Below are 14,904 nucleotides of genomic sequence, written 5' to 3'. Positions count from 1 at the left end.
TCGGACTACAAGACTTAAAAACAGTTTCTACCATCAAGCCATACGACACCTCAACCACAACACAGTCCACAGGACGCACTCAGAAGCTAACCTGCAGCTTCACAAGTACTCTGTATAATCTGCACTGGTCACTCCACTTTATTGATATTTATATTTTAAAAAAAGTGCAATACTGTAACAACTGCCACAAAAAACAAAAACTTTAGTTACTGCTGCTTATTCCTGTGCAATATCCCATCTGCCCCCCCTACATTCCTATTTAAGTTTTTCTTTATTTAATCACTAGTGTGTACATATATATATATATATATATATATATATAGTCAGTTAACTTAAAATCTCTTTTTCTTTTACTACATCTTATTATTATTTTGCTCTTACTATTTTTCTATTTATTTTTTATTATTTTATTTTATTTTTTTCTACTGTACCATTCTGCTGAGTGACTGTCTTCTGCTTGTCAAATACATTTCATTGCGATGTTGACCCTGTGCTAACTTGCATATGACAATTAAAACTGAAAACTGAAAACTGATCAGGTAGATGCTCTGTCTGGATCATCAAAGTACAAACCCCTGGGCATAGATGTTTGGCACATCATAAGGAACTTGTTTTTATAAGCAAGCTGAGATTTTTCTTCCTTTTCTTTTCTTTCTTCAATAATCAATAAATACTTTGAAAAGGACAGTGTTGTACCTTATTTAGATGTTAACCATAGTCCAGAAGTCTTTAAATAGTGCAGAGGTCTCTGCTTTGGGAAATCCATTCCAGAAACTTTGTGGGCCTTTTTTATTGGCCTTTTCTGAATGACCACGGTTCAGTTCTACATAAGTACCAGTTTTCTGGATATTTCACTACTTTGCTAAGTTCTGGAAGATGACCAAAACTGTCACCATCAGCTGAGAGGAAATTGATCGGGATGCTTGGAAACAACCGAGGAACCACCAAGACTCAATCCTGCCATGGAGACTCAATCATTCCACAGTAAAGCTAATTTTACATCCACATGAAGTGAGAGGGTGTTGACCAAGAAACAAAAAATCAACTACTCCAAAATCAAACAAAAACCTGTCAGGTAATGACGTTGATCGTTTCTATGATCACAGTTATACCATAGACATGTTTGGGTATGTCTACATACAATGGAGACATTGAGAGCAAACAAGGACACACCTATTCCAGCAGGTAACTGTCCTGACAGTTAAACCGCCATCTGACACGCAGACATGCTACCAGTAAATGTCAATACCAGTATAACAAAATAAGAGTATTTGTTATGCAGACAGAGAAATATTTTATTCTTGAAGCTCCTTTTGGCAGGGTAAACATTGGCAGTTGAATAGCATTGTCGGTCAGGGATTAAATGTCTAGTGATTAAACGCTTTTATCAGTGGATTTGAATGGAAGGTTTTCTGCTAAAAAGCTACAAAGATTTGACAATGCATAAAAAGGCGTTTTATACTATGTATTAATTGAAAATATGACAATAAACCTTTGGCTGCACCAGTGCAAAACGGGATAGGCAAAAAAAAAAAAAACCTCAGACAACGCAGATTCTGGTTAGACCAACAGATGACGTGTCATTGGGAACGAAAGCTCTGAAGATGATTGAGTTAATTTCCAGCTTACCGTTTGCCATTCCATCAACTTGACCTACCTCACAGCAAAACACAGCCTTATGTTTAATGTGTCCTTTTACACTGTTGCCTCGTGTTTCAGAACAGAAAACATAACAACAAAAGGGAACAAAGTTTTTAAAATGTATTTCATCAGTCTTCAAGACAAATGCTGCACACTGAATTCATGCTGTTTAATTTAAAAGATATGCACGTATTTATATAAAAATATTTATGCACATATAGAAAAATGGCCCAAACATAGACAAACAAAAAATAAAAACAACACAAATAGAGGAAGAAGAGAAGAAAAATAGTACATTCATGTAGTTGTAAAAAGCATGACAATATATCAAGTAGTCCAAAGTATTCATATGTTACTCACATTGAGTAACTTGTAGAAGACGTTACAAACTTCATTTTGGGGCATGTATTTTGTAATCTGTAGTGGAATACATTTTAAAAGTAACCTTGTGGACACTGTTTGTTTCACAACCTTTTTTAATAACTGACTGCTCAGATGGGAAAACCAAAAGAAGCTGAGTTTATAGGATTTACCCAAATTCAAAGCCGGTGATTCAACTAGTTTAACTCCAAGGGCGTGTCAGTGTAAGATCACCACAGTCAAGGACACATTTTGTGGTTTCATGCATTCTTTGTTTAACCATAGACTAATCCTTTTTATTTATTTATTGATTTAGTTTAGACTATTGTATTGCACTGTGAATCTGTGTCTCTATGCTTGACCACTCTCTGAAATCTCTTTTATTATTTAATGGTTTTGTATTTTCTGTGTTTCATAAACAAAGACAGATCAACATCAAAACCAAACTAGACAATGTCCATGTCTGGATATGCTTGCTTATTATGACTCACATCTCTGTCTAATTACAGGCTTTTGACATTTTCAGTTTAAAATTAGGACACTGCCAAAGATGAACTGTAAGAATGACCTCTATACACAATCAAGGGTGAAATGCCACAAAATGCCAAAGACAAAATTAGTAAAAAAAAATACTATTATAAAATACTGTAAAATACACTATACTAACAGAAGTATTCTTTCATCTGCCTTCACACACATATGAACTTGAGTAATATCACATAGTTAATCCATGGGGCTTAATATGATGTTGGCCCACCCTTTGCAGCTATCACAGCAACTCTTCTGGGAAGCCTTTCCCACGAGGTTTAAAAGCGTTTCTGATGATTCTTCCAGAAGCACATTTGTGAGGTCAGACACTGATGTTTGACAAGAAGTCCTGGTTTGCAGTCTCTGATTTAATTAATTTAATTCATCCCAACTGTGTGCTCTGTCAGGTTGTGGTCAGGACTCTGTGCATGCCAGTCAAATCGTTCCACACCCAGCTTACCTATCCAAGTCTTTATAGACCTTGCTTTGTGTGTAGGAGCGCAGTCATGTTGGAACAAGAAGCACTTAGCATTGTGCTTGGTGATGTAAGGCTTGGATCCAGCCATAGAAATCCATTCATTTAAGCTGTCCACACACTGTTCTTGAGCTAAAGGTCAATATAGTTTATTTCAACTAATAAAAACAAACTATTGTCAGAACCTATATATCTGCCCCCAGTGACTTGGCTTAGCCTTTACCAAAATGGGGCAGTTATAAAGAAATTATGTATAACTAAGACATTTTGACAACATAGCTGTCTTATATTTGACCAAAGGAAAAAGAGTAGCCATTATTTGCACAGGTAAATGAAAGCTTTTCAAACGTTAAAATCAAGTAGGTTTATAACGTCTGAAAGGTTTATCAGCAGGTTGTTGTCCTACATGGGAGAGTACAGTAAATTAGACTTGGACATCTCTGACGATAACCACATTGTTATTGTCACTCAAAAACTGGTGAGTTCTTTTCCTGAAGTGCTCCATTCAGCAATGTCTGTAATGTGGTGGTAGTTATTACATTCACATGCTCCTCAGGGCAAATCAACACAATGAAAATTATATGTTTCTTATTCTGCTAAAACATTATTACTTTTATTTTATTGGTATAGAGGCAGTTAAAGGAATTTCTTATATTAGCATCACACTATTTTAAGAAGGTGTTTTCCATTAATACATAACAGTCAAGTATAAATTTAGAAAGGCATGAACATAAACAAGCAATCTTCTTTCATATGCTATTTATTTATTTTTACATCTTACACATTTGTCTTTTCATATTCACAGAGCACATTTATGCTCCCTCCATCACTTTTGTTATTCAGAACCATAATTCTTGCTTTTTTAAGAAATACTGTTTTAATAAACTGATATACAGATTTTATTTTCCCTAATAATGTCAGCAATTTACTGTTTTCTGTACATTTTCACTGTTGGTATTAAGATAGAAAACAGCCTTCCATATAATACATTTGTAATCTCGTCTTTAGTCCATGTCTGATTAAACTAAGCAAAGCACAAGCTGATCTCTAACAGTTAGTCAGCCCAGGCTGCATGAGTTCTGTAACAGTATTGCAGTCCATAGTGTAAAGTTTTGTTTTGAGCTACCTTCAACTTTTTTCTCTTTTGCAGGAGTACTGATGAAATCAAGTAGTAATGATAAAGCTGTTAGAGACCAAACCATGAAAAACGTCTAACCAGTGTTGCTACAACTTACTTGAATTAAATAGGATCATGAGACAAATCTCTGCTTGTATCTATGAGTGATGATGTAAAACCCAACCAGAAGTCTCACTGTGTCTCCTCTACTGAGTGGGACATAAATGATGTTTTAAAGGGAGGGGAGTAAAGAAGGAGGAGCAGTGAAACAATCCTGTTTTTAACCGTTGTGCTCGTTTCATTTCAGATGAGTCCGTTTTTGTACTGTATCGAGTAGCTGACTGTATAAAGCAGCAGTTAAACTGAGGACATAATGACCACAGGCTTGCTTCTTCTTCTCCTGGTGCTTTCTGGTTCTCAGGCATCCCATTACTTTGGGACAGTGATGACCTTTACCCCTAAAGAAAGCACGGATGATGGATCTCTAAGGGTAAGGGCACAGTGCAAAAATATTGATTGCTGTTATAATGTGTTCTTTTACAAAATTTGTATTTGTAAAAAAAAGTGAAAAGGTGCTCAGCTTTGTTTGATTTACAAAATGGGGGGAATTAACGTGATGTCGTGAGTGTAAATCAATCACATGGAAGTGTCAAAATCTGTGGGTGAACTACTGACAATGTGCGAACTTATATACAAAGAGGGCAAGTAATTCCAGATTTTACAGATCCGTCTCAGTGTGGTAGCTGAAGAAGAATCAGCATATATTTTCTACTTTTTTATGTAACCTTGCTATTAGAAATTGTTGGGAATTGTGCAAGCATTGCAGGATGGGACAGCTGCTCTCTGGATAAATTTGACAGCTTAGGTAAAGCCCAGGATTTATCTTGCATTCAGTTCTTCTTTGTTGTTCTTACCACAAAATGGTCCAGTCTGCTTAAAGCTGTGAATTGGAAAAATACACTGGTATCATTGTTGTGTAATATATGTAAGTCTAATGTAACTTTTCACACGTGTTAGTATTAGAGATGGCACGATACCACTTTTTTATGTCCGATACCGATACCGATATGATAAATTTGGATATCTGCCGATACCGATATGAATCCGATATAGTGTTTTTTAATCAACAAAACTGTTTTTTTAAATATCTTGCTGCATTTTGTATAAGTTCATACTCAAGTTTAAAACAACAACTACACTAAAGCTATTCTGTTATACCTGTATGCAAAAAAAAATATTTCATAGTTCAGCAATACTGATCAATCTAATAAACTTAAACCTGCACCATCCTCCCTATTCTGGTATTTTAAAGAGTACTTAGCGTAAATATTAAGCAACCTAACTAATAGGGTTCCAACTCCCAGCAACAACAAAAATAAATAAATAAAAAATAGGGAACCACCCCTCACGCTCCACCTCATGATGCTTAATCGACGTAATCAACCTTAATTTGATGCAGTGTGAAAAAAAATGCACAGAAATCAATTATTTTTCAAGAAATATTAAATAGATTCAACATCTTTCTTCAACCGAACTGCAGACTGCACAGATGGTACCTTCCCAAAGGAAAATGTACTATAGCTTACTAGGGTATATTAGACTTAACAGTTACTATATACAGTAATGGACTTCTATACATTTTACATCAGATTAAAACTTTGGGTGTAAGATTCAGATAATTATTTAATAACAGCCAGACATTTTAAATGAGAATAAGAAAGAAAAGTATGTCTTTGTGCCCCCTTTTCCCTGTTAATGCCGTATCGGCCCCCCTGGCTAAACTTTGCTAGATCCACCCCTGCACAGTTACAACCGTCAGCTGCGTAGAAAAAGATCCCGGTGTAGAAAGTAATATTAAATCAATTCTAACAACAGCTTATCAAGCTTAAACATGCTGCTGTTGTTCAGCCGCTGGTTTCCTCTTTCTGGTGCAAAGTGGGCCAAAAACAAAGAAGAGACACGGCCTCGTGACAGAAAAGCCGATCAGCTGATCATTAAGCAGTTTCATGATTGAAGTAGCAGCCGGAGAGGCAGTCGCTTGTTAAGCTTAACGCAGGAATGCTTTACAAAGATTCAGAGATGGACTTACACACTTGCTTTACTTCTCTCGGGGATAACTTTGTCGGAGATGAAATGCCGGGTTGCTAGCGAAGCTCCAAATACTATCCAGACCACCGACAGGTCCCACATGCCACAGCCGCTCTATCAAGGTGATGCATACTGCTCCGACGTGCTAACGTTCTGAGGCGAGTTACGGTGTGTTGCAAGTTTTGTGAGGTGCTTTCGTGATATTTAATGGATCGGATTACATTTTTTATTTTTCTCCGATATCCGATCCAGTAATTTAGGTCAGTATCGGACCGATACCGATACGTAATATCGGATCGGTCCATCTCTAGTTAGTATGCAGTGGTTTTATTGTGTGAAGTGCCATGAATTCCATGATCAGAGGGTGATCATGAAGCTGTGTGGTTTCCAATTTGTTATTACAACATAATCAAGGTATTAGCTACCCAGTGGACAACACAGTACTGTCTATTAATTTTTTAAGTTGCAACAATCTTGTTATAATATTATAAAATTATATAACAATAGCATCATCTTTTCTTTCTTTCTTTCATTTTTTTTTTTTACAATATCGCAGGTGGTCTTTGACTACAAGTTGAGCTTTCGCTCATGCACAGATGTAGACAAGTGGAGCTGTGCCAGCGGTGACTGTGGTAGTGAGAGTGTGGAGCTGAACATCGTGGATGAAGAGGACAAAGAGTGGTGTCAGAGGGAAGGAGTCATGACTCGGGAGGTTTCCAGCAACTCTCTGTTTCAGCTACGGTCAGTAACACGTCAGCTGAAACAGCAGATTCAACAAAATGCCACTGACCTGATTGCATTCACTCAGTGGTCAAACTTGTATGTATCACTTGACAAAAACATAGTACACTGTACATCGGTTACTCACAATAAGAATTACAGAGTTTTGACAACAACTGTCCCCTTTGGAAGAAAAAACCTTAAGTGTATGTTTTTTCTGCTGTGGTGAAAGGAATTTTATCGAAATAACACCTATGGTTAAGAGGTTAAACATCCCTAATTGTTTAAAATCTCCAGGCTTTGGGGGCCTCCTGATCTGTAAAAATGGTCTTTCCCATATCTTAGAAATGTCTTGTGCTTATACATTACTTGGATTCATGTACAAATTAGTATATTAATGTGTGTACTATGGACCTTACAACCTTCAATTCAAATCCGTAGTTTGGCTGGTGGTGACTGGATTGACAACAAAAATGGTATTGGTAACTGGAAAGCTATAACTCAGGTGGACCTGAGGACTCGATCTGACACAGCTCAACCCAACAAATCACCTCAGACCACCATCCTGCCAGCTCTGAGGTAAAGCTATTAACTTTGTTGTGGCTAGTTTTTTTAGTATTTGCAAACCATCATTAGAGGAAAGCATCAAACATTCATCATATATCTTGTTTGCAAATCAAAAATAAATTCAATACTTCATGAAAAGAATGAATTATCATGTAATATATATCCTAAAATGGGTGTCGAACTCCAGGCCTCGAGGGCTGGTGTCCTGCAGGTTTTAGACCTCAACCTGGGTCAACAAACCTGAATCGAATGATTAATTCATTACCAGGCCTCTGGAGAACTTAAAGACATGTTGAGGAGGTCATTTAGCCATTTAAATCAGCTGGATCAAGGACACGTCTAAAACCTGCAGGACACCGGCCCTCGAGGCCTGGAGTTCAACACCTGTGTCCTAAAACATGTAACTGAAATATGGGTTCCTGAAAAATTTGATGTTTTTTCTTTACATAGAATCATGATAATAATCAGGACACCATTAGTCTGTTTAGGGCTAGGATTTAATTACATTTTTGCCAGTGTTGGTTGTTTTTTAGCAACATGGTAATGCAGTGTGTTATTGTACCAAATTGAATAATTACATTAGTTACTATTATGTTGTTATTGTGTTACAAAGGTTCTTCAGTTATCTGTGTGCCAGATAGAAAGAAAAACGTAAAAGAAAGATTTTTTTTTCTATCTGCTACAGTCAACCATTTTTAGTTGGTGTGCAGCAGGAAGACAGTGGTAGAGCAGTGCAATGATACAGCCATAGAGTTTTTGAGTTGAGTTTTTGGGCATTACTTTTATTACATGAAAGATGTGTGTGATGGTAAAATGGAAACTAGGACAGAAACTTTATTGTACTGCTAAGAGAAATTTGGCTCTTTGCAATCATCTGTACAGACAGCATGCTAATGCTAAGCTTGCCAACAACCCAGAGTGATATTAAATCTCAGTGTATGCTGACCCCAGCATAGCAGAGCCTGATCAACAGTTCACCAAGACAGTGATGAGCAGTCAGGCTGTGCCCTCTGTTTGTACCTTTTTATTGTTCTAAAGTAGAATCACTTTGGGGATCTGGGTCCTGGTTTTTCATCTTTCCTTTGTGCTGTTGGTTTTATGTTCATAATTAGGAACTGAAGAAAAGATCCCGTGCGTTTCCTTCTAGGGTAGGGATTTGTGTTATTGTTTGGGACTGTAGCCTTTAGTATGGTAATCAGTTGAAAATGCATTTCAGAACATTTTGCACAGCAACAAAACAAGTGTAACAAGTAGTGTGCTGAATTACATTCACTAGCAAGGAGTTAAGTACCAATACACATTATTTTTAATAAAAATCCATTACTTCTTACATTACTTTTAAAAGCTTTGTGTGTTTCAAACAGGCAAACATTACATAAAAGTGCTTATCCCTAGCCATAGATAGGTAGCTATGTAGCTAATGAAGTAAAGTTTAATAAACAAAAGTGATTTTGGATATACAAAATCTTTAGAGCTAGAGAGAAATATATTGTCTTTGCACTTATTAAAACCACAAGACAGTTCTACCTTTTAGGCGAGAAGTTTTGACCTGTGATATCTCTGTGCCAGAGTTCCTTCAAACTGTAAGAGAGAATTCAGCCTGTTGGCCTTTGATCCTGATGGAGACGAGGTTCAATGCAGATATGGAGACACAGCAGCAGATGAGTGTAATCCTTGTACACCACCATCTCTTCTAACCATCACACCAGTAAGTTAAAAGCATTTTCATCTGTCTCAAGCTAAGTGTCACAAAGTTAAGACGTTATTATTCTTCTGAGGTTATTATTTAATCTAATAAATAATGAATAACATCACAATAAAATACAGTAATAACTCTCATACACCCAAAGGTTACACCCCCAAATATAGATTTGGGGTCATTGCTGAAACCTCAGTGGGTTAGAACACACTTTATTGTTTTTTGCCTCATGGTCATGCCACCTTCCAATTTCTGACAATTTCAAAGATGTCCTAAAAAGCTATTTCAAAATAGCTTCTTCTTATAAAACATAAATTCAGCTATATAAACATGTAACTGGTTTCTCTCTGTGTTTCCTTCTCCTGTAGTCTTGCAAACTGACCTTTCATTCTGCGAGTAGGAGTGATGAAGGTGCATATGCAATACAGCTGGAGATGGAGGACTTTCCCAAGCAGACCATCTTTCTCCATCAAAGTGATGATGTGGAGACAACAAGGACTCCCAGTGATGCTCTCAGCAAAATACCAATCAGATTTGGTCTAATAGGTAGGTCGTTAACTTTTAACCTCTTAACTATTTCACAGTCCTTCAGAGTCCTGGATGAAAACTCCTACAGATGCAGTTGTCTACATCTGTGGATCATCCCATTCTTCTGCAATCATCTGACATCAGAAGAGTAATTAAATACTTACTGTGTAGGTCTTGGATTTGCATTTCTGTACTACTTATGACTCTTGACTCAATTGCTTTGCATTTGGGGGCACAATAACCAGCTAACACAGCAATACATGTCCCACACAAAGTTCCAACATTGTTACATTTGAAGCACCTACAGCTACATTTACAGCTAATTGGCTATATTTTTGTTGTTGAAATAACTTTCAAAATCATATCTCATTTTAAATCCTAGCTTGCCAAATTAAGTCACTAACTGATATGATCTTGAATTAATATGCCACCTTTTTGTTTTGCTCCAGTGGACCCGCCTGTGCCATCCTGTTCAGAGGGAGCCTACCTGCCCAAGTTTCTGCCTCCAACCCCCGTCAGTGGGGCTCAGCTGTTGGCCTATATTAATGAAACATTGAATATTACCATTATGGCAGAGGCAACCAACACCATGTAAGTTAAAGAGAAAGACACAAAACACTGGCATATGTAAAGAATATTTTTGTTTCAAACTTTCTCCTAGATTGTGTGTGAGCATAATATAGAACCTTTAAAAAAAAAAAAAAAACGTTTGTGACTCTTTTCAGTGTTTTTCATTTTCATTGCAAATTAAAATCAGTAATGCTGCCATATATGATTCCTTGCTTGTTCAGAATATACATTTCTTTCCAAAAAATTGTGTATATAAAAACTATATGAAAAACACATAACTTTAAGAAAAAATTCATTCATGAACATTTGTCTTGATTCACACTTTTAGTAAATATAATGCACTATTGAAGTACATCCCTGTCTAGTCACATTTGAAGAAAAATAGTAAAATTGATGTCTAGATCTGCTGAAGATAAATAAATTGCAGACATTAAATTATTAAATACATTTTAATACTAATAAGAATTATAGTTAAAAAACAAACAAACAAACAAACCAAAAAACAAAAAATTACATTTCTCACTGGATCACTGTAAAGTCATACATGAAGTAGTGGTAACATCCAATCCATCACTTGTAATAGTTTGAGGTGAACAGGGCATGAATTCAAATATGGTGCGATCATTATGTGGCATAAAAACATTTTAGAAATCCAGAACAAACAACATTAATTTCAACATGCAGAATAATTATTAAACCATATATTACATGAGTTTAATCAAATTACTACTCTTAGTTTTGATGTTATGACAACAAGAGTGGGAGTAGGTTGGGGTGAAAAACCCAATTTCCCAAATTCTGGAGGGACACTGAACTCTGACAAACTTTAGGTCATTATTGGTTGGCCACATGCAATAATGTCAGTATCAGCCACATAACCTGATCTTTGCTGATTAGCTGGGACAAAATCCACGTGGTTCTACAACCTCACAGTGAGTCATGGGAAGGCCAATTTTGATGTCCATCTAGGTTACCAAATATACATTTAATTTACCCAAGAAAGGGCAAGTAACCAAGTTAGAATATAACTTGATCTGGATCACCCTACACTACCCATGCAATGTCACCTATGTTGCATTGCTACATAGATGTCCTACATGAATGCCTTGACAGTGCAAAACATTTTTTATTTGATTTTTGTTTGCAATGTAGAATGTTTTGAATTGCAGGTCAAAAATAAATAAATAGATGTGTTTGAAAAAATCAGATGCAGGACTGGGAAAATTATTTAGCAGAGGCATTGATAGAGAGCTGTCTTTGCTTGCTCGTTTCCTCTTTAAACATATTGTTTAAGATGTATTTCTTTTTGTAAAAAGATACAATAAAAAGAACGGTGATGAAACAGTCTGCAATAAATTCTGATGTTTGCACTCTGATTTACCCCTACATGCCAAATCTCTATTTTATGTATTTTTGTAAGGGTCTCAAAGCTTTTGTTCAGTGGACCACACAGCGTTGTGAAACATGTTGTATCACATGGAGAGTTCATCCTGACCTGGACACCATCTGACAGGGAAGATGAAGAAAACCATCCCATCTGCTTCGTAGTCCAGGCAGAGTTAAAGTCAGATGGTTTAAACATTTTCGCACCACCATTTTTATGGACATATGTTGTACTGTTTCATTTTTTAATTACTATGTTTTGGATTTCTTTTCTCAGTACGGCCAAGTATCACTCTGAGCTACGCTGTGTGATTGTGAGCATTCAAATTAGTGAGTAAACTCCAAAAATGTGCATTTCCTTCATTGATTACTGTAACTGTTTATTTTTACATATTTGTTTATTATATTTTCAGGACCAATCACCACTCCTCTGCCAACAACTGTTCTGCCTTCAACCACCCCAGAACATACAACCACTCTTCTGTTCAGTACGTGAAATATAGAGGAGCTGATGCAGATCATGAATTTTGCCAAAGGCCTGTATCATGATGGCAGTTCAAACTCTCATTATTAGTTATTTATTATAACCAGTGGCAAAAAGACAGTTAACAATTGTACTTCCTGTCATATTGCTTTTTTTTGCAACAGAATATATGAGCTTCATTTAGATATTTGATGTGTTGAAGTAAAATCTTATGTTTGATGTTTGGATTTACTACATCTTTCACTACATTTCTCTGTTATTTAATAGTAAATGAAACAGAAGATCAGAAGAAGGTGCTATATGAGTCCACAGGATCAGGTAAATATGATTATTTTTCATAGCTTGAAAGTGAATAGCTGTCATGGAAATATTGTTTGAGCTTAAAAGCAGCTTAAAGATTGTCAGCTTTTATGTTTATCCTTCTTCTACATGCAGGTGACGACAGCATGGGTGCTGGCAAAGTTGTTGGTATTGTGTTTGGTGTTGGAGCCGTCGCAGCCATTGTTGGCATTGCCTTGTGGGCTTTAAATCGAAGTTCTCCTGTGCTCTGTGAGTCACAACATTTGCTACTTTTCCAAAATTTTTAAAAGGATTTTCTGATGATAAACATTATTTAAGGCAGTGGTTCACCTGTCTTTTTGGTTTGTTTTTGAATTTTACAGAAAAAAAGTTGGAGCTTTGGATGAAGATGGGGAAAACAAACCTGTAGAATCTGGAAATCACTGGTCTTCTAGCTACTTTCAGCTGCTCGCTTCTTGCGTCCCATTCCAATTTCTACAAATGTAAATGTTATATAATGCAGGTCTGCATTTTATTGTCAAAGCCTCACATAAATGGTCAATGAACTGTTTTGAGTCTTTGGCTCCATCTGTTGGTGAAATGATGGCATTAATGTACAAGGTTGTTCATTAAAGCTACAGGCAGACTCCCACAGATGCAGGTGACTCTGTTTTATCAGAGAAAAATTTAAATACTGGCAAAAGGAAATATCTACAGAGACAACATGTGAAAGTAAAACGTCATGCGTGAGAGCTAAAAACCTCAAAAGATATGAAAATTTTCAACCAACATGGTACAAAATGTAGTGTTGTAAGAGGGCGGGTATTTCTCACCACTGTGGTTTTTTCGTTAGTCGATCTTCACTGAGGACATTTTTATGTTGGACATTCTAAACCATAATCCTAATCCCAAATTGGCTCACAGTTGTTAAAAAAAATAAACAATAAAAAAATTATTTTATTTACGATAGAAGATACCAGCTCTCCCTCCACTCACCCCTAATTGATTGCAGCAATGGGAAGCCCTCCCAGAGCCTGGATCTGCTGGAGGTTTCTTCCTGTTTTAAAACATGTTTTTCTTTCCACTTTCACCAAGTGCTTGCTCATAAGGGGTCATCTGATTGTTGGGGTTTCTCTGTGTTATTGTTCGGTCTCTACCTTACACACCTTGAGGCACCTGTTCTTGTGATGCTATAAATAAAAATGAATTGAACTGAACAGAATACCAGATCATATTAGATGTTTGAAATGAGGAAATGAACCATTTCATGTTGGCCTTAACAAGATCTTTCTATTCCCTGTGTGAACTTCTTTGTCATTTTTTTGGATTTGTTATCTGTATCTCTTTAAAAAAAAATACACAGATAATTTTGGAATTATTTAATTCACTGACATCATTAATTCGCCCTGACAAATTGTCTATCATTAACTTTCTGGGCAGTCCAGACTCTTTACAAGTCAAGTCATATATATGCTCAAAAAAAATTAAATGGATTCTTTGAAATGATTACTTTGGTTTATGAGCCTCATTTCCTATAGCTCAAGAAACATTTTGCTCACTGATGTATTCTTTGGATACTTTTGTGCAGCTGTCATTGATTCTCAGCTGATTAACACATTTACATGTTATGGCAACATTGATGTCTGTCAGTATCCTAAAACTCACAGTAGTCCCTGTTGAACTGTTATCAACAGGAGCTTTTCATTTAGCAACTCCTTGACTGCATTTTATGACAATGACCTTTGAACCTATGTTATTGGTTTCCTTATTTATTCAGTGTTCAGTGCAACAAACCTTTTCCACCAGAGAGGGAATTTCTGTGCACATTTTAACTCACTCTCTGATTCTCATTTCATAGTGTTGCCTTTAGTGACACTGAGTTTGACACATCTGTGGTAGATTATATACTGACAATGTTAATATTTGGGTTTTTCAACTAAAAACTACCTCAGTACTGAGGTCATCATGTACCGATCAGACCAGATTGTCAGCAACTGGTTATTTTCACTGCCTGTCAACATGAGAGCAAGTTTGTACATGATCATACATGGACATGTCTGTGTGTGTCTGCTCACAATGGAGACACTGTAAGTATGATAAATAAAGACACACCTATGCCAACAGCTAAATGTTCTAGCATTTATATCAAAGCCAAACATGCAGGAGTGCTACCAGCAAGTTGTACCATGAGTATCAAATATATGAGGGATTGTTCTGCAGATAGAGCAGCATTTATTATTCTTGGAGCTCTTTGGAGAAGAGCAAACGTTTTCTAGTTAACATACAAGTGGATAGTTTTGTCTGTCAATTTCCATTCCCCCCTCCCCCCTCAGAGGTCTGCAGTTAAAAGGCTAAAAAGTATCCTAAGTAAAGTAGTCTAAGCTCATCATACTAAATTTCAATGTAGGTGACTTTCAAAGTGATGACTAGAGAGCTAAAGTTATTTCCATCGGTCCTCTTTTCAT

The 14,904-nt window shown here is 36.4% G+C and overlaps 1 protein-coding gene across 1 annotated transcript; it reads left to right on the top strand.

Annotated features, from left to right (window-relative positions):
* Nucleotides 1-4,494: 4,494 nt before the first annotated feature.
* On the top strand, nt 4,495-13,946 carry LOC146713607 (uncharacterized). The gene is made up of 12 exons (XM_085449401.1): nt 4,495-4,611; nt 6,766-6,950; nt 7,371-7,508; nt 9,066-9,204; nt 9,564-9,741; nt 10,173-10,314; nt 11,714-11,857; nt 11,954-12,006; nt 12,090-12,164; nt 12,428-12,478; nt 12,596-12,709; nt 12,823-13,946. Coding segments are annotated over exons 1-12 (1,338 nt in total). The 3' UTR covers nt 12,825-13,946.
* The last annotated feature ends 958 nt before the right edge of the window (nt 13,947-14,904 follow it).

Source organism: Copadichromis virginalis, linkage group LG3 (genome assembly GCF_057382275.1).
Source record: "Copadichromis virginalis isolate Kocher_CV1m ecotype Utaka linkage group LG3, C_Virginalis_male_GT1.1, whole genome shotgun sequence".
NCBI lineage: Eukaryota > Metazoa > Chordata > Actinopteri > Cichliformes > Cichlidae > Copadichromis > Copadichromis virginalis.
This window is presented reverse-complemented; position numbering and strand designations above follow the sequence as displayed.

Bases quoted from the DNA above. Each gene is read 5' to 3' on its own strand.
- LOC146713607 (XM_085449401.1), top strand. From the start codon at position 4,495: ATGACCACAGGCTTGCTTCTTCTTCTCCTGGTGCTTTCTGGTTCTCAG. The intron at 9,205-9,563 runs GTAAGTTAAAAG...CTTCTCCTGTAG, and splicing joins CTCTTCTAACCATCACACCA to TCTTGCAAACTGACCTTTCA. The intron at 10,315-11,713 runs GTAAGTTAAAGA...TATTTTTGTAAG, and splicing joins GCAGAGGCAACCAACACCAT to GGTCTCAAAGCTTTTGTTCA.